Below are 26,088 nucleotides of genomic sequence, written 5' to 3'. Positions count from 1 at the left end.
TGCCTGCGTGCCGGCGCCGAGGCCTCGGCCCGTGTCGGCGCCGAAGCGGGGAGGCCAGGGGCTGAGCGTGGGTACGCGCTCGCAGAGAGGGGGTTTCAGTCTCGCTGCGCTGGAGCCTGGTTATTACTTCGGCAGGAGGAGAAGAGAAGGAAAGAAACCAGCAGCCGTAAACACACGTTGTCGCCAGTGGAAGAGAACCGTGTATTTTGGAGCAATTTGCGCATATTAAAAAAAAAAAAATGCAGTGAACCAGAAAGTAGCCTCCGTTTAAAAAAAGAAAGAAAGGCTTTGTTTTGCCTTTGTCTCTGAACTGCTTATAGGGCGAGAGCGAGCAAGCCCATGTTGTTTTAAAGTATTAAACAGCGCTAGTTCAAGGCTACGTAAAGCAGGCAGCTGCCTAGGGCGCGGGGAGGAGGTGGCAGGGGGGCCGTTTACCCCCCAAGGGGACCAACCCTCGGGGTCCAACCCCGTCTCCTGCCTCTCCACACCACCGCCACCGTGCTGGCGGCGACCGGGCCGTGCGCTTCTCTTGCACAAATATTCAAGAGTACGGTTTGCCTCTTGCACAGCGTTCTTCAGACGTGATGGGGAACAGAACGAAAAGAAAATAAAACCCAAACGGAATGTGTGTTCCTTAAGTCCAGTTCAAAGTAAAATCCTGCTGAAAACGGGCCTTTGTAATTGGAAATGTGTAGGTCACTTAAAAATAGTAGGGGACCTAGTATTTTAGCTTGGCTCACTAACCGTAAGCTGGTAATTAGCTACCATAGCTAGGTGATGCAAACTCGTGTAAACTTGACTTTATTAGGTTATTACCTTCGTCGTTGTTATTAATCTGAGCTGAGAATGTATCTCTTTCCTAAGGAGGAAGTTTTGAGGAGAGCAGAAGTAGCTGGAAGGCTTTCAGTTAAATATTTAAGCTAATATTTGTGGAAAATTGTTTGTAATGTTCGTGCAGTCTTTTCATACCACCAGCCAGCCATAATTTACAGAAAAGCGGTGCTGAGGCAAAAACAGGTGCATGCAATCACAGCGTGAAGGATTACTGGGTCTTAAAGTTGTTTTGCTTTTTAAAATATCTCTAGATAGCTATCTGTCTATCTTTTGTTAAGATTACTGCTACTGTATATAGGAAATAAGATATACGCAGTGTGCTGTTATGCAATCATTTCTCTTGCATTAAGATGCACAGAGAACATTTTTCTCAGCAAGAACTTTTATATTTGAAGCCATTCTTCTTGTGCATAGCCTATTTATTCATTTTTAAAACACCAAATTCCATAGCATAAGTACTCTGATACATTTGAAGAGAATTACTCCGTGACTGCAAGAGATCCATCTCTGCAAGAGGGTAAATAAATTTCCATTCTGACATAGCCCTAATTTTTTTTTTTTTTTTTTACCTTTGTAGAAAGGTTATTTCACTGAGTAAAGTAATCAGCTTTATACTACAGAGAAAGGCTCTTTATGGCACCTGTGATGAGCAATTTAATAAATCAGACAGATAATTCTGGATTATCACTAAGTAGAAAGATCATCATTCTTGTCTTGGGTCACTTAAGTTTTACCATCGGAGAACAATATAATGACAAAGAACTGCACAATGAGAAAGCAATCTGTGTACCTTTTATTACGTGTGTCTACAGTCAGACCACTGTGGTCTACAGTCTTGGCCACTTCCATGAAGTAAAAAATATGATGGTCCTTTAAGGATTTTTGGGGTGAAGTTTTGAATGAAGTTTAAGACAGATAGGGACTATGGGAACTAAAAATGCTTTCACAATGTTTGCCAAATACTGTGGAGATCATCCAGCCCCTCCTGAAATTATTGCAAAACTCCCATTTTCTTTTTTAGTATCAGGATTCTCTTTCCACCTTCGTCTTGCATTAAAAAGTATGTGTATTTATATCATTAAAATATGTACTGAGTGAGTAATTTTCATAAAGTATTCACTCCCCTACCCTATTCCTAATAGTTAGTTAGAAAAAGGAGCTGTGAGTCAGAAAGCATAGACTGTTCAGACTGGCACTGATTTATTTTAAGACTGGGCAAATCACCACATTTTTCTCTGTGTATGAAAAGAGGATCTGAATGCGTAATTGCCATGTTTTTCTACGTGTAACCCTAAGTTATATACCATAAGATTTGACTCTCTGACAGCAGGTGTTACGTGCGCGAGCAGAGGGGTCCCCCTAACCCGTAGCTGTTTTGCTGCTGACGCCCAAAAGCCCCTCCTGTATCACCCAGAAGCACCGTCCCCTGCCCCGGGATCCCCCCTGCAGAGCGGGGAGCCTCGGGGGGGATCTGCGGATCTGTGCCTGCCTAAGCAGGAGAGAGCCGGGAGCAGCGGCAGCAAGTTTTGGGGGGATGCTCTCAGTACGGATTTCAGGAAACTGAACTTGTAAAGGGTTGCAAGTTACACGTATGAAAATAGGGTACATTTCCATCCTTATTTACACTTGCAGTCTATATGCACGTATGACAATAATGTCTTTTTCCAGACCGGTCGGTCGTAAAGTTCAGTCTTCTTAGGCAATGTGTTCTATGGCACATGGGATTACTAATTAATGGAATACCTTTTGGGCAAATGAAAGCACAAGCATTATTTGAGTTACCATTTAGAGAGGAAATAAACAAATTATCTGTCCAGTTTCTTAGCATGTGGAAGCCTGCTTTAGTCTTGTAACTAAATAGCTCCTGTTTAGTGTTGTGCCAGAGGGTCAAACACATGCCACTGTAGTACCTTCACAAAAATTGCTCCTTCAAAGTCCTGAAGAATATTTTCACACATACAGATTGTTAATATAAAATATTGAATATTTATGGCAGCCAAAATACATCAAATTAATTTCTTGGCACAAAGATGCCCAGTGAGGTGCAGATATTATTAATTCTCTGACCAGGACTGACTCCAGGTTTGATAATTACATTTGATTAATTGAATTTTTCCTATATTTTCAAATGGTTACAGTGATCATTTGTTGCCATAAGCTGTCACATACAGCTGCAGAACCTAAGACATTTTTGTTTCCCTCTAGAAAGAAATGAGTCTCATTGGCAAACCTACTCTTATTAAAATCATTGGGAAATTTGCCAATTATTTCGGTGGGTGGAATATGGAACCCACAAATTATTATTGCAGTTACTAATAATGTACCATAATATCATACAATTACATTACATTTGCATACATTAAAAAAGATAGCATTCCTGCCTCTGAAGACCAGATAATCTACCTCACAGTTTGTATAGCCTGCTAATAAGTTAAGCACTTGGGGACCGTGTGAATGAAGTGTGTCTTTGCTTGATTGTGTTTCTAGGATACAGCTTATAATGAAAGGGTATGTATATAAGCCACAATTCCCTCCTCACTCTTCCTTTTGCTCCAGGAGGGATAGTAATTTCCTTTTGATATATACCGTCAGCCGATGCCTCTCCCTGCTGCTCGCTTAGCTACGCAGATGAGCAGCAGGCAGACGAGCGTGGCTCCCTCTGTCCTCTGCCTCTTGCCACCCAGCAGTCCCTCCTTAGTTCCCATTCCTTCCAACTCCTTCTCAGAGCCCAAGTCATATTTGTCCCAGAGACATATTTATTTACTGGAATGAATGATCGTATATGTTCTGCTAGTAAATACGCAAAATTGTCCTTCATGGAGGACCTACTTGAGTCACGGGGCTGGTACATCGCAGCCTGATTATGCCCAGCGCCCCTGAGCCTTTTTACAAGCCATCCTCCATCCTCATCTGGACACAAAACTATTAGGGGTAAAATGGTATTTCAGACGTTGGTTTATTTAGTCTCCTACAGGCTACAAGGTTTTGGATCTGTCTTTAAGGAAATCCCACCGAGGTAATACCTTTTTCTGGTACCAGGCTTAAGGATGTGTATTAAATCTGACCGATCATTATGTATAAATAGCCCCAGCATGGAGCAATCTCTGTGACATCTTTTATAACCCAGCTGATCCAGGACTATGTACTCAGGACCCTGATAAGACAGCAAGTATTTTGGGGGGGGGGGGGGGAATTGATTCCTGAGATTTTTTTACATCCTCTTACTCAAGCTTTAAAACTTCTTACATTGCTACTGTCTTGGGAATCCTGTAGTTATTCACTAAGTTTTTGAAAAGAAACACTTGTGCAGATAGAGTCCGCCAACCTAGGAATGCATTTTTAAGGATTTGTGTTTTTTCAGTGCAGAGTCGTAAGTACAATTACCATTTATTTTGGAAAATTGCTTTAAATTACTTTGATTTTCTCCATTTTAATTTTAAAGCTCTGCTTTCCACAATCTTCCTGTTGCCTGAAGTAGGGTGATGATTTAGACCCAAATTCTACACATATCTGTGTTCATACCGAAGATCCAGACAGGCTGCAAGTGGCTGTAGAAGCAGGTCTCAGAGTGGTGAATGCAAATCAAGTTTGGACCATGCAAGCAAATGCTTCTGCCTGTCATATTCTATTTATCACAGAGAGAGTAGGAGTTAGAAGTACTATATAGATGCTCGTTATCGATTTATATGCATTATAAGGGACCTGCCAAGCATTCTAGCTGCCCACATTTCTGTTAGCTCCCTTCAGCTGTGTCTATTACTGCATTGCTTTGAAATAGGAAGATCCTGACTTCTTGTGGACTGTGCCACAATCTATGCAATTGTATTAATTCAAGGAAATCTGCAACTTAGTCAAGTGTGGTAAGAAGCCATTGTCAAGTGTGCTGTGTCTTCACCTGCTGTCTGTCTTAACCACATGAAGAACTAGACTTAAAAAATCAATGTGTTGCTAGTAAAGAAGGGAAGGTACTCTCTGTAGTATCTCACTACAGATACTCTCTGTGAGAGGGTGACATCGCTGAGGCGAAGTAGAATTGACCAGTCCCAGGTAGATTACATGCTGTATAAATTACTGCTAATCTCCTTGCCCTAAATATGTTTAGGCAAAGTACAGGGATGCCTTTTTAAAGTGGTTTCTAATTTTCCACTCAGAGATTATGCACTCGTATGCCTGTAATCAAACAAATAGATGAACAGTTGCTTGAACTATAGGCCCAGCATGTCACATTATCAGGAAATATTGAGACATGGGTTGGGGTTTTGTTTTGTTTTGTTTTGTTTTTTTATGAATTTCACAGAGCATATGTGGCAAACTCTGTGCTGCATACCATTAGGCAGAAGTGTTCATGTGGGTTGTAAGAGCAAGCAGAGGTTAGCTTCCACAGCTTTGAAGTGTTAAGCATTTAAACCAAGCAGTGGCAAGTGATGGTGCACTCAAAGTGCTATAAAAATGGTGAGGGAGCAGCTATTGCAGGTAATCTTTTGTTTTTACTTCAACATTGTGGCATTCTAAGATCCATATTCTATCTACCTTAAAAGCTGCAGTACAAATCAGCTGAGTTCTTAATATTACTCCTTAATATCAAAGATAGTTAATGAGGAAGTTCAGAAATGCCTCCAGCTACTATTCTTTGACATAGAAGCAGAAGCAGCTTCAACAGGGATAAGAGGAAGAACTCTGTTGGAAGTGATCATCCCAGGCTATATCCTGCCCATGTGAGGTTTATAAGCGATACGCTCCTGAGTGGATGCAGACAGACTGTACAAGCTTCTCTGTGAAATCTGGTGTGTAGCATTGTGTCAGCTGGTAACAAGATGCTTGCTATCTGAGGTATCTCAGCAAATTACATTTTCTGTAACCTGAGAGATGGATTTTGTATTATGAGTTATGTTAGCAGAAGGAATAGGATTGTGACTTGATACCACAAAGGAAACGTATCTCTTGCAGTTACACATGCTTGCCCCTAGGGTCTAGGGGTGGGTGGTATTTTGATTGGCGAGATCTTTCTCATAAATCAGTGCAACTGTTTGTACAATGAGATCCCAATGGGTGAGGCTGAAAATGGGTGGTAAAATCAGCTTTCCAGCATGTCAAAATACAGGGGAAAGCAGCAAAGAACTAAGTATTGTTCCCTTACAGATGCCAAATAAGCTTACTCTATGCCACAAGGAACAAATCAACATAACAGAGGTGTCTCAACCATGAATTCCTACATATGTCACCTAAGGCTTGGCCATAGATCATTATATCCTGGATAATCTCATAGTATCATCAACTGATTTGATAAATTGTGTATTCTAGTAAAAATAGTTTAGCTTAGAGACATGATGATGTTATTTATGCCTGTAATCCCCTTGCTTGTAAGCAGAAAGAGACAACAATCAAACTTATGCATCTGTTCGGCACAACTGTTGATACTAGCCTAAGACCCAAGGCCAAATGACTTGAAATAACCTGAAACCTATCATCCCTTCATGATTCTCCCAAAAGATAGTACCTAGAATAGCTGGTTATTTTGAATTTGAAAGCATCTCAGCAAGCCAAAGATAAAGGTTCTAGTGGTGCATTTAGTGAGAGTTATTTATCATGTGCTTTCCTGTCTTCAACAGACAATCAGAAATCTGCATTTGTGTCCAGAACGTTAGGACTATTTCATAACCGTTATTAACCAGCACTCTCGTTACGAGCCTGCTTGCTTTAACCCTCAGGTTACAAAGCTCGCTGCTCCATTAAACTCTGTCATAATCAGCCTTATTATAAAAACATATTATTGTAACCTTCAAAGGCTAGTGCTGTAAGAACTGGGAATGAACTGAAGTAATCTTTAGGCTAGCAGCACTTACACTGGGAAAAATAGGACCATTTTTATGCGTGTAATGTACCTGCTGCCTCCCCACCCTCCTTATGCTCTTCTCAACAGGACACGAGCAGTCCCTGGGACCCCTTTTGGAGCCAAATTAGCTCATCAAAGCAGAAAAAGTTTATAATATAGTGTTCACAGTGGAACAAGCTTATAATGTAGTGTTCACCGTCTATCAAATGGCCATGCATCACTTTGGTTTCCGTTCTTTGCACTACAGTTACTGTATTTTGAGTATTTCATTTCAAGGAGAAAAGCTATTAAGTGTTTACCCTGATTATTCAATGGCTAAAGATGTCAAAGATAATGAAATAAAAAAGGGGATAGACTATGACAGTCTCTAGCAGGAAAATGCATCTCATTAGAAGGCATTCCCACCAGAGAAGTGGATGATATTACATGCATGAATTCCTTCTTGTTGTTAAGTTGTTAACCAAGTTTTGGAGGCAAACAGCACGCAGCCTAAATGACAGTGTGCAATTGTGTACAAGCAGTAATTAATCGTTGCCTCCCTGAATGGAGCCTCTGTGAGGCTGGAGGCAAAATCAAAGGGCCAGTTTCGTTTCCAGTGCCTGCAGAAGACGTCGTGCTTTACAACCGGGAACATTCATGCTATGAATATCACCTTGTAATGCATGTGGCAGGAGGCTGAGGATAGCTGGCCTCAAAGTGATGGTGACAAACTGTGCATGCTGCGATCCAAGGACCTTTCAGTTAAGTTTCCTGGCAATTGTGGAAGGAAAAAGAAAAGCAGTTGCACTCCACAAAATATTTGTATGCAGAGTTTCTATATTTAAGGCCATTTGCAAGAGTGCATTTTTAAAATGGTGATGGTGTTTTCTGTAAGCAGACACTCTCCTTAGAAGTTTATTGATGCTTTGGCATCAGCAACAAAGAGCAGGTATGTTGACAAGAGGTGCAAGCCCTTCCTTTTCCCTGCCACCCTGTCCCCCAGTACCTTGGTTGAAATTAAGAGCATTTTGACCCAGGCTGTGAATTTTGAGGCAGAGAAAGGGATTGTGTCAGTATGAAATACAAAGGTTGCCAGTAGAAAATCAACCCATTACCAGCGATTCTTGCAGTGGTGTCCGAGACACCACAACATTTCCTTGCACTTAGAAGAAGCAGAACTGCTTCCCAACAAGAGCGCTGTGTGGGAACTGTGGGGAAATATTGGTCGTCTAGTACTAATAGTGAGTGGATCGCTGTCATCATCGGCGTGACTGTGGGTTTGTGAGGGTTGCACTGAGATGCGCTACGGAGGGCCGGGCTGGGAAGACCCTCAAGCACTAAAATGTGTTGTACTGTATTATAAAACCTCCTAAAATACATTGCAGTATCTGTAGTATATATGACAGCAAAGACCCCAAACTGACAGCTTGCAATAACCATACTGCAGCACATGAGCCCATCATTACAGAGTATTGGGACATTTTCTGCAATGGCAAAATGCATTTTCCTGGGCAGGCTCGGTGTCAGAGTGAACAAGAGCTCTCCCCGTGGGGTATCTGTCTAGCAAAAGGAGATGAAAAACAGGAGGGCTAAGGGAATCATGTAAGTCAAATGATTCTAGGATTTTATGATATTCATATGAAAATAAAACTGGGCTGGATTATCACTTGATGTAAATTGTCCTACAGACATGGTGCAATTTATATCACCTGAGGTGCTAGTCCTCTTGTTTGTCTAACGTTTGCATGGTGTGTGATAAAAGTCAAAATCACAATGGGTAGTTTTTCATTCACCCACTTCTCTTATTATGCAGATAAAATATTGCTTTTTTTTGCTCCACATCCTTATCATGGTCTAGGTTGCTAAGTAGATACTGACGGAGAACTTTAAGTCATATATTATTTGCAAAGTCATACATTATATGACTTTGCAAGCAGTATTCTGTTCCTGCATTTCTTTCCTAGCGCCTCTTGCTCTGTGAATATAATATTGACCAGTGTTAACTGTCCCCTGGCAGGTTTGATTGTCCGAGAGGTGAGCATTGAGATTTCCCGCCAGCAGGTGGAGGAGCTCTTCGGGCCTGAAGATTACTGGTGCCAGTGCGTTGCCTGGAGCTCTGCCGGCACTACCAAGAGCCGCAAAGCCTACGTTCGCATCGCCTGTGAGTATCTCTGCCCTGCACGTGCGGTCAGTGGCGGTTCGGCTGAGGGAAAGCAGGATATCTGTTGTTTGGGAGAGAGATTTGGGGTCTGACCAGTCGGGCTTTGTATTTTCTGCATATTAAAATTCAGGCCTTCAGAAGCGTACTTGAGAACTTCAGTTTATGCTGTTTTTAAGAGCAGAATTTCTTTCTTCTCCGTTGTGTGGGGGGGAAGCAACAAAAGCAGTATCCCATGAGTACAGCAATTATATGTCTGAAGAAAAGTGTCTGAAGCTAATGAGTAGGAGTAGTATCAAAGCAAGCCATGAAACGAGGTGAGAACTGTTCTTTTATATCTGTGCAATCATATAATAAAGCTGCTGTTGCTTAACAAAGGAAAAAGTGTGTTTAGCATGTCACATAAACCCAGCTGGTAATACAACATTGGAAGTGGCCATCTCAACCCTAGTATTTCATCTTTGTTATTCATAGTTGCTAACTGCAGTATTTATTTCGAACCACTTCCAGCTTAGCCCCCAAAAAGACAGGGCAACCAATTCCCTGAAAACAGATCTTCATTTGACTGTACAAATATTTAATGTTCATTAATTTTCAAAGAGGGGCTTTTCTTCGTAATAGAGTAGTCACACTGGGGACTCCCATTTCTCTTTCGCATGATGAGATCCTCTTTTGTATAATGGGAACAAAATATGTCATCCAGAATTGTATCTCTTCCACTGTTTTCACCTCAGCAAAAACGCATTTTGTGAGGAAATCTCATTAGATTTGCAGCATACTTCCATTTCCTGCACAGGGCCTAACATATTGTAATGAGAGAAGAGAATTCTTCCAGCAAAACTAAGATTTTTCACAGACACGCTAGAGCAGGGACTGTCTGTCACTCAGAGCTGTCCATTTAGAACTTGATTCTGCTTTTGTTCTTAATCAGTGAAAAGTATCACAGGGTGAAAGCCTCTTAGCATAGTTAACTTTTATGTAAGTACCCAGATACAAATCAAGGAGGTTAAATTTAAGTACCCATTTTTTAACACTTTTAGACTAAGTAACTTACTGGCAACAAAGCTGACCTGTACCTTTTGAGTACAGGACTAGCCTCAGAGAAGAATTTCTCCAGGGTGCAGGGAAATTTAAATTATTGTACAGCCACGGACTTCCTGCAAACTTAGAAATGCCATTACATATGTGCATAATGTTTCTCTGTGCCAGGGAACCTTCGAAGACTTTGGGCATTTTCTTTTTCTGTACTGGAACAAAAGAGAGAGATTTTGATTTTTTTCCTGTAAATGTTAGCACTTCAGAGAGGCTTAGCAACGTTTGAAGAGTTTTTTTAAATTATGAGCCCTAAGTTAACTCATTAAGTAGATTTTCATGTCCTGCCAGTTAGCCCTTGACAGATGATCATTGAATTAACTCTGTTTAAAAGTCTGATTATATTTCACTTGAAGATAATGAAGTGATATTAGACGGGTATCTAACTTTTGTGCATTGTCATACCTATGTACTTTATTTATATACAGCACATAATCAATGTATGTGTATATATGCTATTTTATATCAATTGACATTTCTTCCAATGTGTCTATTAATGATGTGAACCTAAATTTCTATTGAAGAAGCTGATAATTTAGAATTTTCTTGTTTTTCTTACCACATGTTGGAGAGAGAGAAACAATCAGTTTCATAATTTTTGTAGTGTCTTGGGGATTTTTTGGAACAGTCTAATTAAAGAAATTCCAAAGTTTTATGTGTCTGTAATTCAGACATGGCTTTGTTTTTTAGTAATTTTTTTATCTTTTCTTCCTGAATTTATCCTTCCTTCCTTGGACAGCTGTGACCCAGGCAAGTCAACTTGACTTCTTGAGAGTTGAAATGTTAGTCCTTCAAACTGCAGATTTTTAAACAGCAACAGAAGCACATTCTCTGCAAAACTGCCTATTTTCAATTCAATAGATTTCCATAAATCTCTCAGGTAATTCAGGACAATTTTTCGGAATTCAGACATATGCTGTGGGGTATATACCTCATACTGATGTCATTATTGTCCACAAGATCACTGTTTTAAACTGCACACTCACTTATACCAGTGTTCATCTATATAAGCCTTGATTTCAGAGGACTGAATCTGGTTTGTCAATATAATGGCTGAGTCCAATCTAAACTTTAAACACATCTGAAAAGTCTGCTGAAGGTTGCGCTCCGCTTCAGTTAGATTATTATATTTTAATAGCTGAACCTGATGATTTCATCTCAACTTGTTGTACGATAACTAGCCATTCCCAGCACATTAAGAAAAAAGTCTCACCTCTTCTCTCTTATATTCTTCTCTTCTCTTCTCTTTCTCTTTCTTTCTTTTCCTTTCCCTTTCCCTTTCTCTTTCCCTTTCCCTTTCACTCTCTTTCTTTCTCTTTCTCTTTCTCTTTCTCTTTCTCTGTCTCTGTCTCCATCTTTGTCTTTCCCCTTTTCCTTTTCCTTTTCTTATTCTTTCTCTTTCTCTTTCCCCCTATGACTACCGGCATTATTGTAGAGTTACTGTGTCCTCTCTAGGACCAGAGCTGCACTCCATTAAAACAAACAAACAGAAGAATAGCATTCAACATCTCTGTTCACTGAGCGTGTAATAGAATTAACTGAAAAGTAATTTGAAAGTGTGAAAAATGTGCATCCTGGAAAAGTGGCTTGTATTTGTTTAATGCAGGGTCAGGTGTGTGTCAGAGAGTACATAACAACCCAGTCAATGGAAGTTCTCTGTGAAAATCAATTGCGACATCGCTGCAGCCAAGTAGAGAACTCCAGTAGTGCAGGAAGGGAGTAACCCATAAATTAGGAATGAAGATGCCTCTCTGTTTCAAAGGGTGCACATGCTCGCAATATAAACAGGAAAAGAATCTGACTCGAAAGCCAAGGTCCTGGCTTCTCAAAGTTTTAAGAGCATTTAACAGCATCCAAGCGCTGCGCTCCTGGAAGACAAGTGTGCCAGGAAATCGTTCCCTTCTGTGCAGGCAGTTTCTGAACAGGGGTAGAAACAAAAGGTGATAGAAACATCATTATTTTCAGCTTCTTTCATGTTTCATGCAATTCATTTTCTTGAGGGTTTGGTCTCCCCATGAGACCAAAGCTGAGCTTTTTATCCTCTTAAACTAGCAGATTTGTTGGAATTAATTTTCACTCTGCCGTTCAAGATATTTTCATAAGTTACAAAGTGGGGAAACCAAATGTATACATTGGTGGAGCTGGAAAAATATAGTATAATTATTTGAGACTTGGGCCTATGAAAGTGCTAAAACACATTTGCCATTTATTCTCCCATTTCCTGTTTACTCTAGGTACATCCTGTCTGGAGCACCAGGAGGCACTAGTATGTTTTGATGCAGTTTTCCTGCTCAATTAGAAAAAAATGTTTATTTTGCGGACAGAGGAAGTTGAGAGTTTAGGTAGCTTTATCTCTACTTGAAAAAAATCAAGCCTAATATAGTATGTTAAAGTGAATTTTATGTAAGAAGAGTGATGTCATTCAACAGATAAAACCTCACAGGGCAAAATTCCTGTTAAAAGGATGAATTGGGCCTGGGTCAGTGTAGCCAAGAGTAGAGTTAAACCTAGTGGAAAAATACACCTTATAAAGACTAAACAATAGCTGCAGGATTCGACCTAATTTTTAGATCAGATGATAAAGGGCTGGCTAAGACAAATTGCTTTGAGCCCATGTGCACAAACGGCCTCACTTTCATTTGCTCCAGTCCTGTGTTGGTGTAGCCTCACTGACTCTGTGATGGGAAACCAGTCTGTCCTTGAGAAAATGCGATGAGAATGTAGGCCCTAAATCTGCTTTGGGGTTTTGGATTTGTTGAAAATCTGTAAGAAAATAGCAGCTTTCTCTGTAATTTCTGTTGAATAATCATTTCTGGTATAATGAATCTGGATATTCTCTTCTTTTCCCTTGACTCATTAGCTTAAAATAAGAATTATAAAAAAACAGGCATTTTCTTTTTCATTTAAAAAAGCCCCTATTTATAAGGAATTGTGCTTGTTAATCTTTTATATAATTTGATATTAGTTTCCTTTGTACTTATCTAAAACCCTTTTTCCCCAGATATTTTTTCAAAGGAATGTAGCTAATATATGCATGTCATACACTGTATACTGATAAGATAAATGTGGTACAGAAGAGCAGACTAGTTTACCTGATGGATTATCTCCACTTACAAAGGGCATGCAGTCATACAAAGAAACAGATATGAAAAAAATCACAGATTCATTACTGACACACAGTTATCTAACCTTGTAGCATTGGGGCCCAGTGCTCTTTATTGCATTGCTGAAGCACCTTTCTTCCTTTGGTTTTCACACACCTGTGTCCCTAATTCAGGCAACATCGTAAGGAACATGATCCTGTAGCCACCAAAGTATTAAAGCACATTGCAATAGATACGAAGTTTGGTGGATAATTGGGATAAGGAGAAAGAGCTGGGAAGGATAAAGCTTGATTGGAAAATGTAGTTGGGAAAGTATGGCCAGGATATGCACCATTTAAAAAAAAAAAAACACAGGTTTTGTGAACCTTGATAGGTGTGTATGGGAGTTAGGGATAGGACACTAATTCCTTCCTTATGTATCATTTCAGTAACTTTTAATCAACATCTGCTGCTTGTAGTTCATTAAGGGGTGACTAAGCTGTATGGTCTTGAGATGAGATTACTAAAGAGACAACGAGAGATCACAGAAAGGGCAATGCAGAAGTTACCTGATCATTTAACATATCTGATACTAACACTCTGCTGTCACTCCTGAAGGCATGTTTCTGTACTGCTTTCCAAGTCAACAGACATGACTGACTCCCAAACTTCAGGATATGATTGCAGCAGTAATAAATACAAATCACATTGTTTTGTAATACAGTGTAAAGACTTAATAAATGAAGGCAGACATTTATTTCACTGTTAATGTTGCTTGTAAACAAAAGAAAAAAATCTAACTGAATTTGTATGTATTTAATCCCTTAATAGGAGCCTTGAGAATATCCTACCTATGCCGTCATGCCCAAGAAATGAGCATCTTTCACTAGGGTCTGCTTAGTGTCTGAGGGTGAAAGATAGATGCAATCAGGAAGTTAACAAAAGTTTTGGTAGCGATGAGACAGCTCCTAGAGTCAGATTGGTGAATTGGAAGACCAACAATAACAAAATACCATGTTTATACAAATTGTCTTTCATTTACAACGCAGCTTTTAGTGTTTGACTGTCTACCTTACCTTCAGTCCGTTTGTCACCCAGAAAGGGACCTCCTAAGATCAGGCCATTTGAACTTTACAATTATATTTATTTGAAAAACAGGAAATTTAGATTCCATCTTCAATCACCAAATAGGTAAATAACTAAAATGAATACAATTAAGTTTATAAGTTAGTTTGCAGGTTAAGCTTACAAAGAAAAACAAGAAATATTGAACTATCAAGTAAAAATATAAGAAGATGAGGATGGCAGGATCTGTATATGACTGGGAAGCCATCTGCTAAGTGAATTCTTTGTAAAGTTGACTTGTTTGTGTTTTTTACAGTTGTATCAATACTAAATGTGTTGAGTGAGTTCTTCATTATACAGGTAGCCAACATGGAAGCTGTGTTGCAGAAGAGTATTTTGTCTTACCAGCACATGGCTTTACCTGTCTGAACTAGCCCTGGAGTGGAGTGACACAAATTATTTTTCTGAAAAAGTGCAGGCAGTCAATCTCTGTGGAGTCTTCAAGGTTAAGTCTAATTCCCATTTGGCTGAAGATGCCATTGGAAGAATCAGGGCCTGACAGGTCTGAGCCTCCCACTTGCTCAGGCTGTAGATACATAGTGAATAAAAGAGGAGAGACAGTCCCAGGCTCGATTTAGTCATGTAGCTTAGACCCTTGCAAGTAAAGGGCATTCGGCACATATTCAGTGCCTCAGGAAGCAGCCGCAGCCGCCTGTGCCCCACGATTTTATACAAGGGTCTCTGTGGAGGGAGGCGCTCCATTTATGAAAGCAATCGATAGAGGTTTCAGAGGGATTTCCTGGGTTACAGACTGATGATACTGCTGTGACTGTCTCAGTGGAAAGCTGGTTTGATCTAATTAACAACAAAGAACTGGAACCGCACAAGGACAAAATCAAAAAAAGGAGTTTTTTGTACATAACCTTTCCATTACTTATCCACCAGTGCGATTGATCCCTGTACGAAGGTCATAGACTCGGCCATGAACAGAAAAGAGAGGCCAAAGTTTGTCTCATAGCACATGGTCTCTTACATTTGGAATTGCAATTCACGTTTCAGTCTCTAATGCCTATTTGCAGGAACAGTAGTCTCTTTGTTTTTCGCACCAGAACTGTGGAAAGTGATGGAAGAGGAACAGGCAGGTTTTACAATATTATTCATATTTCTCTAACTCCACATCAGTCATCTAAGTTTGAGAAATAAATGCAGTGAGGTACGTTTTCATAAGCATATGGATCATGTTTCATTTCATAGAACATCTGTGGAGCTTTCCCACTCTTTTGTCCCCAGTTATTTTTCTGTTTTGGTCTTTTTCTTTCTTATTAGGCTAGGTAAAATTAAAACAGCATTAATCTTGCCTCTTGGGAACATTCTCAGCCATTGGAAATGGACCTGAATTGGTAAGCTGGCGACTCATTGATCCATTAATAATGGTTAAAAAAATACCATGCTTGGTTACCTATTTTCTAGTGTTTTAACCATGTCTCTCCCATATGATGTATTTGGCTTTATGTGGATGTCTGTACACACTTACATGGGTAATGAAGCAGACTGTCTGATGTATGAGTGTAGGTACTCTTGGTGAAGGATTTTTCACTTTCTTAAAAACTTACTTCTCTGAAGGCATACGTCAAATGCACTTCTCTCAATGGCAGTAGTTAATATGAAAGTTGGATAGAAGATAATGGAGTTTTGCTTTCTGTGTGCTTAAAGCTTGCTCATTTTTTTGAAATGTTTGGCATGTTTGTTATAGCAGGAAAGTTGGAGTTGGAGTTACTCGAAAGAGCACAGAATAGAGTAAGGAGTCTTTAAGGTCTACCAAGGGCAGAAATCCATCTTCTCCTGACAGTAATGCTTCATTGTTCTGTTCGTTTCTGGTTTACATCTAATTCCTGGCTGACAAGTGTCCGTTTTTCATGCTCATTCATTAGTCACCCTTGCATTAGCACTGCCTTGAAGGCGTCTGGCCTGCCTCTTATCACATTTCTCAGAAATGATAAAAGATATCCTTAAAGTGTTACCCAACCACCCATCACAGCAAAAACCAGAACAACAGCAAAAAGATAAAATACATTTGATTAAAAAAATGAAGAGGGTCATTCTTTGCTCTTTCTTTGAAGATGACAGCTAGAAAAGGAAGTGGGGAAATGCCATGCGTTCACATAGAGACTATTATATTTAGCAGCTAGAAATGCAACTTTTAAGTTGTTTGTAAGCTACAAATGCATTAAACTTAAAATTAAGTCGTTTAACAGTGCATCAAAACTAAAATCTAATGCCCCTCTCTCCAGAAAGCAGAGAAATTGAGGAATGCAGGTAGCAATATGGTTTACACTGAGATTTTGATTTCCCATCATGCTGTTTCAGTCTTATGCTTGTGGAAATTCTCTCATTTTAATGCAGCTCTGGATACAGCCATCTGTCCTTAACAGACAGGCTTGTGCAGAAGTATTTCAGGAGTCTTGGAGGAAAGTCTCATCTTAAGTATTCTGTAACTGTGCTGCAATACATGCCACAAGAGCCCTGTCTGAATTCACTAAGACTGTACATTAGTAAAGAAAAGAGAGTCTGGCTCAAGGTGGCAGACCAGAATTTTAATTCTTCCCTTCGGTTTCTTTTTATGATGACAGCCTGGAAAGGAAAGTTACAGGTGGGGGAATTGCCTGATGGTGGTCGAGGCTGGCAGAGCCTGATTTGCCCGGGACAGGACAGAGCTTTCCACCAGGGCTTGCTCCACTGTGGAGGGGGAGAGCTGTGCCAGCAATGTTACCTGGATAACAGGGCGGAGAGAGTATTGCTAACACTGATAATAAGGGATTATTCTACATTAACAAAACAATATAAGGAAAAAAAGTGCAACTGCCTTTCTCTTCATGTCTTCCCTACTAAAGGCAAGGTTAGACGAGGCTCGCTCTCAGAAATAGGTAGTGGGGCTGCTGCAGGTCTGGGGCTTCAGTATTTCACACTGCCTCTTCCCAGGCAGAGTTCCTAACCTAGAGTGGATCAAATGCTTCATTGTTTTTTTTTCAGGCTTATTTTCCGAAGATTGTTGAAACTTTTTTTTTATGGGATGTATTTTATTTGTCTTTTACCATTCTCTGGGAATATGCGTCCTTCTGTCCTTGATTGCAAGCAATTACAACTTATATGACACTTTGAAAAAGTGAAAAATCTTTTCAAAAACACTGTGCTTGGAAAAGATCCAGAGTCCCTCCACACATTAGCCAGCTCACCCACTCATGATTGACAGTGGGAAATTGCCATGATGTCTATAATTGTTAAATGGGAAAAGGAAGTTGAAGATTGAAGAATTATAAGGAAATCTATGTTATTCACAAAATTCAGACTGCAAGGGTCATAGGAAAAAAAGAAGTATTTCAAAACCCAGTGGTGTCCTAGCAGGGTGTTTCATGACAGCTGGAGCAGGTGGGGAAGTTGTTCGTGCAGGCCCTCCGCTTCCTCATCGTTTGAAAAACCCCACCGTACTCGCTTGTTTGTCTTTTGCAGCCAGCCACCCATGTACTCAGTTAGGTAGAAACTGCCCTGCCCAGCTGCCATCTGTAGCTATTTGTAGGCGGCATGGTTGCGGCAGGAGGTGGTGGGTAGTTCTGCCTGGATAAAACTGTAAGCACATGGGAGGAAGCCAACAGAATAGGGTATGAGAGCTCCCTATGCTGTAAATACACAATTATGTACTTTTTTTTTTTTAATGAGTATCATTTACTCAATAGTATCTAATGGCTCCTTTGAGGACATTACTGTCTATTATGTCAAGGCCTCTACTTAGTGTATTTTTAGTTTGTGGATCATTGACCCACTCAAATCCAATGGCGCCTTTAAAGCGTTACCGCACAGCAAGGCTCTGCGAGGTGGGAAGGGAGCGGGGATCTCAAGTGAATTAGCCTCACCTGCTATAACTGTACTGAAACATTTCCCAGGGAAAATGCACTGTTCATATTCAGCAGTTCCAACTGTTGATAATAAAAAGGATAAAGCCTGATTTTTTACTATTATTATGCATTTTTTAGTCTAATGCTGTTTACTGGGTTTTTTTAAAGCAAAGCATTGTATGCGCAAGGTGATTATTGTGCCCATATGAGGCTACTGAGATAACTTCAGAGCTCTTTTAATGTTTCAGAAAGGTAGGGAGAATAGTAAATCAATGTGTCAAGGAAAAACCTTGGATTATTATCTCTCTGATCTAGCTCTGCTGTACTCATCACTCCATTTCTGAACACCTGAAAGCTCTTATTAATGTACTATGCTCATATGCTTATATTGCCAACATTGTAACTTTCCCATTTATCCTCAGCCCTGATATTAGAGCACAATACTTCTGTTATAATTGTCCCTATCTTGCACATATATGTACATGTTTGGAGGTGTGCTAGCCTCGCTGGCCTGGGATAACACCAGTGTGACAGGGATGTTGACAGACACAAGCTCGTGAGGTGTCTTCTTCAGAAATTATCACTTGCAGATGTTTGCTCCTCCTCTCTGCCATAAGCTATGCTGCGCCATAGGTGAAAGCCCCCCGTGTCAACACCTGGGGTTAAAGTACTGGATTTTGTGCCATGACGCTGGCATGTGCTTCTCTTTGACAGCTCTGTGGTGAGAAAGAAACTAACCTCCAAATGAGCAGACACCTGGAGGCAGTGATTTCTTCCACTGGCTCAGTAGGATTTGCCAAAGCTCATCGTTCAGTGCCCTAACAGTGGCCATAAATCCCATCCCAGCGGAGAGGCGTCCATCACCCCCCATGTGCGCCAGACAGAGCAAATGGCACTTGGGGCGTCTTCTCTCTCTGCCGGCTGTGCCGAGGACCAACAGAGATGCCTCAGTTTCTCCAAGGAAATGCATGGGTTTCATGAAGGGATTTTAGAAGTTTACCACGATGTCAGCTTAAGTTAAAATCAACCTGAGCGGCTATGACAGAGCTTTCCATGGTACAACTAGATTGATATTTAAATCCAGTTAGCTGAACCACCTCATTTTCCCAATATAGGATAAGAGACAGAGGCCTTGTGTGATCTGAGGGTGAGTTTCAGAGGGACTGAGTTTGGTGGCAGATGCCCCCATCCTTTTCCATCTGTTCATCTGCCTGCCCCATGTTTTGCCCTTCAGTTGTGCCGATGCCGTTCCTTGTGGAGTCGCCTGTAAATCAGATCTTGGAGGTAGTCTAGATGAAAAATAACACTTTGGATGGGTTATTTGTAGGCTGGTTCATTTCAGTGATCTGGTTTACAGCTCAGCCTAAGGTTATGGCTCCATAATATGAAATATTTGGCTTTTAAATTGTCCCTGCACTGTTTATTTCCAGCATGACACAACTATTTGTGCAGCCACACGGTTAACTGGTTTGGGGAATTGGTCTGACTTCAGAACAAAAAGAAAAAAAGTCACTTTTTTTGCAATGCTTCTTTTTAAAGCCAGACCAGCTCTCTGATATGACTTCAAATGTGGCCACGTGGCCATTTGTGGTGGTGCAAATGCTGCAGAAAGGAGCAGCAGGGAGAAATACCCTGTATCTGCTGCGGCTGAAAGCGCCCCCTCCCAAGCAGCTGCCCTGGCACGAAAGGAAGGGTGCCAGGCTGTGCCAGAAACAGGGAGCCAGTGGTAAGGAGGGAACTTCTCAGGTCCATTTTGCCACCAAATCCAATAAATTGTAAAACAGCCGGAGTGTGCGGCCTTCCAGTATGTTGAACTGGTCTGAGGTTAGGAGAGATGCATTCAATGCCCTCTCCACCTGTACCATTTCTGTGGTGCTGGAGGGGGTTCCCAGCAAAGTTCAGCTCCATGTTATCATTATTGCCATCTATTTAGTGCTACGGGGATAATCAGAAAATGTATACAAATCAACTAAAGCAAATTAACTAAAGGTAATGCATATAAATTAAAAGTCCATTAAATGAACACCTTCACTCATGAGCTTAAGACAACTGAGCTTATGTGCTTTGGTTTCATGGGTTTATGTAATTTTCTTTAAGTTTCTGCAGTACTTCATTGGCATAGTCCACCAAATGTAAATTGCCTGAGAAAAGAACTTCCTTTGATTTTTGTTTTGTGTTTGGCCATGACCTTTCACAGTGAGGTCTTGTCTCCTCACTGGGTTCACATGCTCTACCACAATATGAATAATAAATCCACTATGAAACATTTGACCACCTGATGTTTGAATGAAATGAAAACATGTCCCAGTCTTTTTTAAACGCACCACTTTCCAGGGAATGGATATGCTATTTTCTCTGCTTAGAAAGACCTCTCATGTTTTGTGCGGTATTGCAATCAAATGTAATGTAAACCACTAGCTATTAATACTGGCACTCAATTATTTTTCCTCCTCTCCTCTCCTCTCCTCTCCTCTCCTCTCCTCTCCTCTCCTCTCCTCTCCTCTCCTCTCCTCTCCTCTCCTCTCCTCTCCTCTCCTCTCCTCTCCTTCTTCTCCTTCTCCCTCTCCCTCTCCCTCTCCTTCTCCTTCTCCTTCTCCTTCTCCTTCTCCTTCTCCTTCTCCTTCTCCCTCTCCCTCTCCCTCTCCTTCTCCTTCTCCCTCTCCTTCTCCTTCTCCTTCCCCAGATCTCCGGAAGACTTTCGAGCAGGAGCCCTTGGGGAAAGAAGTGTCCCTGGAGCAAGAAGTCCTGCTCCAGTGCCGTCCCCCCGAAGGCATCCCAGTAGCCGAGGTGAGCAGCAACTGTGTCTTGCCCTGGCGCCTGGCGCTTGGTTATCCTCACTGAGGCCGAATCTGTGGCTAATGGTGCAGTGAATTGGGGCATGGCATGATGAATGGGTGTCGATGGAGAGCTGGCTGCCTGCTGCGGGTGGAATAGATTGATTGGGAACTGATTAATGACTTTGGAGGCGATTACGGCACCCTGCTGAGCAGAGCTACGGGCGGTTTGGTTTCAGTTTTTTGTTCCTTTTCAAAAATTATAGCTGTAGCTGGCATCTAAGTGACACATACCTGGTGGGACATATTAATACCAGCCTATTATCTTTCCTTTTATTTTTAAAGAAAAAGATGTTTCAGTTATTGAGAGAGATACTGTTAAGACATTTTAATTTTTATTTTGTCAGACTTTATTTCCCTCGCATGCTTGTGCACATGCCTGTGTGTGCACCAGCTGGCCAGCTCAGCACAAGGGGGTGCACCGTGACCTGATACGGGGCTCCCAGGCCAAGCAGCATGGGGTGGGGGCAAGGAGGGGGAAGTGTCTACATAAGAATCCATTTTGTGGGTTTATCGGATTTGCTTTTGGCATTTAAATGAACACAGTGCGCAGGCTCACAGTGGCCTGCCCTCCACGGGACAGGAGAGAGCCAATCCTTCAGTCAGTCTGTGCCCAACAGCAGCAGTGGGTTTCTCTGTGCGTAGGAGCCTGCCTAAGTGCGGGAGGGAGGTCTCTGAGTTACAGGGGGCCTCTGAAATCATAAATCCACCGCTGCTGTTAAGAGAAAAATTGATTGTTAATGACGGTAATTCCCCTATCTGAATTCTCCTCGGTTTTCCTCTGCCACGCACAGAAGAAACTGTTGCCAATTTGCATTAGGATAAGTTAGACTGTCATGGCTAAGTAGCAAAGTGGTTGTCATTCAGTGCTGATGACTGATTTCTCAGGGGATGAAGTGTAAAGTGTTACCTCCCCATCTAACCCAAGTTTAGATTTAATCAGAATTGCAGAAAAGTGTCCACAAACATCAGAAGGGATAATTAACATAGAAGATTTCTCCTATTCTCTTTTTCCTTAGGCTGTTTTCTTTCGCTATTAAGATCCCCAAAAGTGTAAAGAGCGCTTAGGTCTGCTGAGCCAGCTTGCTGACAACTGCAATATTAATCAGTTGGCTTTCCTCAAGAACTTATCGACTTTTTTTTTTACCTTTGTTTCTTAGCATCAAAACAACTTGCTGTTGTGCAATGACAAGAGTATTTGCAGGGCATGTTGTTCTGCAGATGCATGGCAGTATTGGGGAAGTTAACCACTGCTGGAAACTGAGATTGCTCGTGACGGGCAGTTTGTATGAGTGTGGTGTTACACGCAACTCTGCATTTTCAGCAGTTAGTCCAGTTATTCCCTCAGAAAGGTCTGTAAAGCCCAGTCAGGTGTCTGAGACCCAAGCAACATGATTTAGCATGATGTATGGACAGGGAACTCTCTCTGCTCTCATAAACATTCTGGAAGAGCCATTAGCATTGGTAATTGTTTTTCTTAAGTCGAATTATATGTGTCTTCCCTCCACTGAGCTGCTTTAAAGGCTAAAAAATGTGCCCTGCTAGCCATGTCTGCTTCCTAGTACAACATCTCCCAAGGAAGTGATCTCTGAAAAGATCCTCTGTGAGCTGCCCTCATAATAATGGCACTTTTTCCTGCTCTTTAATGTCCTGGCTTACTTTGTCAATAGCAGAGATTCATGACTGTATGTTAACTGGCTCTGAATCTTATTTGTACCGTGGTCGGGGCAGACACCAATTAACACTTGGCAGCCTCAGAAATCATATCCACCCCATCTGACATTCAAAAGAACTGTTCTCAGCGTTGATTTTTTTTTCTCTTTTGACTTTTGAAGCCAGAAAGAGATCAAACACCCAGATTGGACAGCAGCCTAATACAGCCTCTTTGTAGATTCTTTCCAACACTATTAAAAGAACAAAGACCTGAACACTAATGAATATGAAAACCTTAATGTGACACTTTATTACAGCCACTTGCTGAAGCTAGTAAGATAAATTTTAAAAAATGGAAAGATGAAAGGTACCTTGGTGGGTTGAAGGATTACATGATTATTTTAATTTAGAGATGAATGAGTTCTTTGTTTAAGAGTTCATTTATTTGTTCGGAGAACTTTCTGATATGACGGTACAGGTAACCAAGTAAGAAAGGATTTGGGCAAGCAGTAGACTATGAGGCTTTTTTCACATTATAGAAAGACTGGTTTGATTCCCGCTGTCCCAAGTGGAATAGGGTAATGTAAATGCAGCAGCTGTTAGCAATATTTCCAAATGCTTTGGTGAGCATGTACCTCAAAGTCTTCCCTACTCTGGGCACGGGGTTTTGTTTTGCTTTTTCGATTTACTGGCTTCTGAAGTGATCACTGGCTTTAAAAACAAAACAGAGGAAGAAAAAGCTTATGCTGTGAGACATTTAATGAATACTGGAGTCTAGAGTCCTAGAGTCTTCCCCTTGTTTTTTCTCCTTTTGGTTGTATTCTGCCTCTCCATTTTGTTTTTCCTGATATTAGAAAGTAGTGGGAACAACCACATTTAGGGATACATTCTTTTCTCCTTCATTAGCTAGGGAATTTAGTTTTATATTTCCCAGCATATTTGATCGCAATTAACCATTCAACCTCTTATGGATCAATGCTAGAACAGGTCTTATTATTATTGAAAAGTGGAACCACATAGCAGCATACAGTGCTCCAGAGGGCAAAAAGGACGAAGACAGAGACGGGCAAGCAAAGCTTTTAAAGCAGCACTTACTAGTCCCTCAGATCCACTAGGGTATCACGAGCATTAAAGTAGACTCAGACAACAGCCACTAAAGAAAAGCCCAAGATCTAAATAAAAGAAGGTATATTAAAATACACCAGTCTCATGGCCTGGGTCAAATCAAAGTACATTCAGCTGGTTCGCTTGGGACAAAGTGGGAACAGAGGCTTTGCTCGGTCGCAGGGAAAATCAGATCAGCTTCTCTGTGGCTGTGTGCTTCTGCCCACCACCCCCCAGCAGCAGCGGTGCCAGCTGCACTTAAGCAACAGCAGCATCAGTGCCAGCTGCAGGCTGGCTGCAGAGGGGATGTAGAAGGGAAAATTAGCAGCGAGACAACAAAATTCAAGGGAAACCCCAACAGCCTTGACTCTCCCCAGATTTCCAGAGTGCTGCTGTAGTTCTCAAAGCAATGGAGAGCTGTTCACATTAGGGCTTTAATCAGGATAAGCAGTCTAGAGCAAAGGCCCTCTTCAAAATCATGCCTCCCCACTCCCAGTTTTATAACCAATACCAAGCCAAACCAACTAACAGGTTCTGAAATGCTTGGGTAAATGTTTTGTTGTTTCCTACTTGACAAACAACTGAAGGACCAGTTCCCCACAGGCACTGTTATACTGAGGTATCTACACGTACCTGAGGGGGCGAAGGGGCAAATTCACAGATGACTACAATGAAAAGAAAATTGGAATGGAAATAAGAATGAGCGAAAATGCAAGTAGCTGTAAGGTACTTTGCACTACGCGCATGGCTCCTTGCCTTGTGTTTTTCCTTGGTGGAGGCTAAGGTGGTGAGATAAGCAGCCTGGCCAACCAGAGTCAATGGGAGCAGCTGTTGCTCAGTGCGTCTGGACTTCAGACTGTTCCCCTTCCCGTTGTCATCAGAAACCACCGTTGTAATTCCACTCTGGTTTGTGTGTGCATTTTTTCAAACTTAACCTGAGAAGCCAGGAAGGATCACATTCTTTACAGGGTCCCATCCTGTGATGCTCCAACAGTACAAGCAGAATTATTAGCAATTAATCTCTTAGCTCATTCCATTTGTTCTTTGAGAGATGCCAGCATTGTATTGCACATGAAAAAATATGATGAGAGACACCAAGTCCCATCAAATTAGCTCATTGCAATAGGTTATAGATCAGAACATCAATGAGATGTAAGATTAGTTAATATGCCATAAGCAGCTAGATGAACTTTTGCAATGAAATGTGTGATTTGCTGCACCTTCAACAAAGGGATAATTGCTTCTTTAATTTCAGTTGAGCTGTTTCACATAGGGGTTTAATTGGAGAATGGGGTGCAGTGTACAGTTTGGTGACCCATTTGGGTTTAAATCCTGACGTGATATTTATGTACATTCGTGTCTTCAGTTCGGAGCTAGGGTAAGGGGAAAAACATTCACAAGTCAAGAGGTAGAACAAGTTGTTTTGCCAAGTCAAAATGACTGTGACACAGACTTTATTCGGCTGCTGTTGCATGGGCAAAAGCTGGTGGCAGCTGGCAACTTCTCCAAATAGGCAACATCAGGTGGCTGCTCCATCTAATTGATTATTAATATGACTGCTGTTTGCTTTGTTTCACGAGAGCCGCTTATGCTTTGCTGCAGTTATCCCTTAATTGGAGCTTCATGTGTATGCATATCCATGCAGGTGTGTGCTGCCGAGGCAGTGTTTTGTATTCCCAGCAGGAAAGCGAGCTTTTAGAGAGGGGATCAGAGGAGTTTGTGGCTGCAGATACTGATTAGCTGGGAAACGGCGTTGACTTGCGTAGTGCCTTGCGACATGTGATAGAATTGCCTCCTGCTGCCGAGAGGCGGGAGGCTGGGAAGAGCAGCATGGGGAGCATGTGCAGGGAGCGCGATCCTCTTCCTCTCGCTACCAGATTCCAGCACAGATCGCTGCCGCGCTCACTGTGCGCCCGGCTCTGTTGTGCCAGCAGACGATGAGGATGTAAATTGCCTCTCCTGGGTCAGTGGTGTGATAAGAGGGCAAGGATGTGCTCCAGAAGTGGTGCTCAAAGCGACTATTTTGGCTCCTACGATTGATTAAGGCCCATTTAGACATTGAGTGAAGTCTGGCAGCGCAGGCCTGCCCTTCTCCAAAGCTTGCAGCATAAAGCTCCCCATAACAGTCAGTGTGTGGTCCCACATGTTTCTGCTCCTTTTTGCACCCTGGAGATGCTCTCCAGTGTGTTGGTGGGTGCACAGGGCACTGATGAGGAACGCAAGAGGCAGTTTATAACTCCCTTCTTGAGCACAGGCTGGAATTCATGTCTTCTGCTTCCCTGGGAATATGCTCACTACAGGTTATTTTTAATATTTCCTACTGGTTAGTTTCCATCATGCAGAAACTCATACTGAGATATGTAGCTCTTCCTTCAGGACCTGTTTTTTTCATATCTAAATTTTCTTTTGGCTCTGCACTTTCTAGTGCAATTCCATTGACACCAATGTAGGTAAGGGCAGAGTTTGCTCCTAAGTGAGTAAGTTGCTGTATGTTTAGATCTGACCACAGTCAAAAATGATCTGCGGGCCTGGAAAAATAGTCAGGTTTCTAGGTCCTCTATAG

The 26,088-nt window shown here is 41.5% G+C and overlaps 1 protein-coding gene across 1 annotated transcript in view; it reads left to right on the top strand.

The window, feature by feature from the left end:
* The window catches only part of UNC5C (unc-5 netrin receptor C), a 257,162-nt gene that overhangs the window by 174,792 nt on the left and 56,282 nt on the right, over positions 1 to 26,088 (top strand). Inside the window, exons 3-4 of the mRNA XM_067297086.1 lie at positions 8,664 to 8,807; positions 20,618 to 20,721. Of these exons, the coding sequence (XP_067153187.1) occupies positions 8,664 to 8,807; positions 20,618 to 20,721 (248 nt within the window). The remainder of the gene's footprint in view (positions 1 to 8,663; positions 8,808 to 20,617; positions 20,722 to 26,088) is intronic.

This window comes from Apteryx mantelli, chromosome 5 (genome assembly GCF_036417845.1).
Source record: "Apteryx mantelli isolate bAptMan1 chromosome 5, bAptMan1.hap1, whole genome shotgun sequence".
NCBI classification, from domain to species: Eukaryota; Metazoa; Chordata; class Aves; order Apterygiformes; family Apterygidae; genus Apteryx; species Apteryx mantelli.
Note: the sequence above shows the minus strand (reverse complement) of the source record. Positions and strands in the feature narration are given on the sequence as shown.